General features: G+C 48.5%; 1 protein-coding gene across 1 annotated transcript; it reads right to left on the minus strand.

The window, feature by feature from the left end:
- Positions 1 to 734: 734 nt before the first annotated feature.
- On the minus strand, positions 735 to 1,599 carry LOC110314735 (ferritin heavy polypeptide-like 17). The gene has a single exon (XM_021188970.1). It carries the CDS (start codon positions 1,430 to 1,432, stop codon positions 902 to 904), a length of 531 nt encoding a protein of 176 aa, XP_021044629.1. The 5' UTR covers positions 1,433 to 1,599; the 3' UTR covers positions 735 to 901.
- Between the last annotated feature and the right edge of the window lie 742 nt (positions 1,600 to 2,341).

Raw genomic sequence — 2,341 nt, forward strand, 5'->3', positions numbered from 1 at the left:
ACCTAGGGAACTCCTAGCTCTGGGGGTCCTTCCATCCCCTTGATTGTGTAAGTTCTAGTAAAGTCTGTCATTTTCACNCTCTTTTGTCTCTGTGTTTGGGGCTTCCACATTCTTCCCATTAATTTTACTTTCCTGGGGCCTGATGCTCTTGCATCTTTCATGTGTTGGTCTTCTGCTTTTCCTAGAAATCCATGCTTTGTTCATGCCACAGAACTAAGTTAGGAAATTGCCTAGACATCCACCCCTATCATTTTATAGAAATTATTTCTTCACTTTACATCCCTATTGCTGCCCCCTCTCAGTCTCCCATTCAAACACACTCTCCTCCCACCTCCGTTTCTCTTCCAAACTTCTGGATATTCAAAGCTTCCAAATAATGGGAATGAATATGGAGATATACTCCTGACCATAAATTTTAAAACTCCCATTGAAACCCACATTCATTTTTCTTTTCACAGTAAAAAGTATTTTTGATGGTGTTGTAACTTTATGGAACCGGCTCCTGGAGCTTAGGACGGCCTCTACCTTGCTGTAGAGCAGAGAGTGGCATTCAACACTTGATACTCCTGCCTCTACCTTCACAGCACTCTGGTTTCAGGGGTGAACCACCATATCCTTGTTTATGGCCATGGTAGGGATGCATTCCATGGCTTCCTGAATACCAGGTAAGCAATGTAACAAGTAAGCTACACCCACACTCCCCAAAGTTAAGAATTTAAACATCAACTTGATACTTCAATTTTGCTGCAAACAAACAAACTTTATTTAAAACAACAGTCCAAGAGATGCAACAAAAAAAATTGAGGGAACTTTGCCTCAAAACCAACATGAACATCAGGTGTCATGACCAGAGAAAGACCCCATGGCAGTGGGGACATTCCAGTTCAGTCCACTTGAAGCTTTAGGACAGGCTGAGCTTGTCAAAGAGGTACTCAGCCAGGTTGTGCACTTTGGCCCCCATCTGGCGCAGGTTGCTCAGGTAGCTGCTCATCTCCTGCAGAAGGTCGATCTGCTGATGCAGGCAGTTTTGCTCCAGGAAATGGCAGAGGAAGTGGTCGCCGTTCTCCTTGGCCAATTCGTGCATGTTCAGCAGGCTCTGGTTGATCATCATCTCCATCTGGATGGCACATTCCATGGCTTGAAAGCAGCTATGCCAGCTGTCGCTTTCTGGTCTCTCGATGTCCTGAAGGGAGATGTAGCCTCCACGGTTATCCTGCAGGTACATGAACATCCTTGTGCTGGTCAGGCAGTTGTGTGACTTGGTCAATAAGAACCGCTTGAAGTTCTCCTGGGCCACATCATCACGGTCAAAATAGAAGGCCATCGACTTGTACATGTAGGAGGAATAGAGGCACAGCTGGATGTGGGTGTTGAGGGCATCCTCACACTGCCAGTCATAATTCTGCTGCACTTTAGAGGGCGATTCTGCCATGTCCCGGGCTTGAACTGTACTACAACAGTCTCAGCGGTTTCCTACCTGCTCACGGGGGCAGGGCGGGTGCAAAGAACACAGTCCNANAGTCCCAAAGTACCTGAGAGCAGACGAACGCCAGATCAGCTCAGCAGCCAGGCAGCAGGCAGCGACCAAAATGGTTGTTTCTGCCCCCCACCACAGTATTTAAGCACCAGGATTAGAGAAAGAGGCGGGGCATCAGTGGAAATGAGGGTTGATACCTAATCAGGACAGGATTTAAGTCCCAGGGCAAATGGGAGGGGCGGGTACCAGCACAAATGAGGGTTGGAGCCCAATCAAGACAGGCTCAGCAAGGGCCAAAGGGAGTGGCGGGCACACGGCTTAAGGGAGACGAACGCATCAGTGGAATTGAGGGCTGGAGCCCTATTATGACATTCTAATGGAAGGCGGGACATCAGCGGAAATGAAGGTTGGAGGCCAATCAGCACACGGGTTTTGCTTTCAGGGCTAATGGGAGGGGCGGGGCATCAGCTGAAATGAGTTTGGCGCCCAATCATTACACAGATTCAGCTCCAGTGCTAATGGGAGGTGGGGGACATCAGCAGAAATGAGTTTTGGAGCCCAGTCATGACATTTCAGCCCAGGGCTAATGGGAGAGGGTGCATCAGTGGAAATGAGGCTTGGAGCCCAATTATGGTATTTCAACCCCAGGGCTAATGGGAGGGGCGGGGCATCTCTGGAAATGATTGGTGGCACCCAATAATGACATTTCAGCCCCAGGGCTTATGGGAGGTGTAGAGCATCAATGGAAATAAATTTTCCCGCCCAATCATGACATTTCAGCCCCAGGGCTTATGGGAGGTGTAGAGCATCAATGGAAATAAATTTTCCCGCACAATCATTACATTTCAGGTCCGGGGCTTAAGG

The sequence above is a fragment of the Mus pahari genome, unplaced genomic scaffold (assembly GCF_900095145.1).
Source record: "Mus pahari unplaced genomic scaffold, PAHARI_EIJ_v1.1 scaffold_12274_1, whole genome shotgun sequence".
NCBI lineage: Eukaryota > Metazoa > Chordata > Mammalia > Rodentia > Muridae > Mus > Mus pahari.

Excerpts from the sequence above, each read along its gene's own strand:
- LOC110314735 (XM_021188970.1), bottom strand. The coding sequence starts at position 1,432 with ATGGCAGAATCGCCCTCTAAAGTGCAGCAGAATTATGACTGGCAGTGT.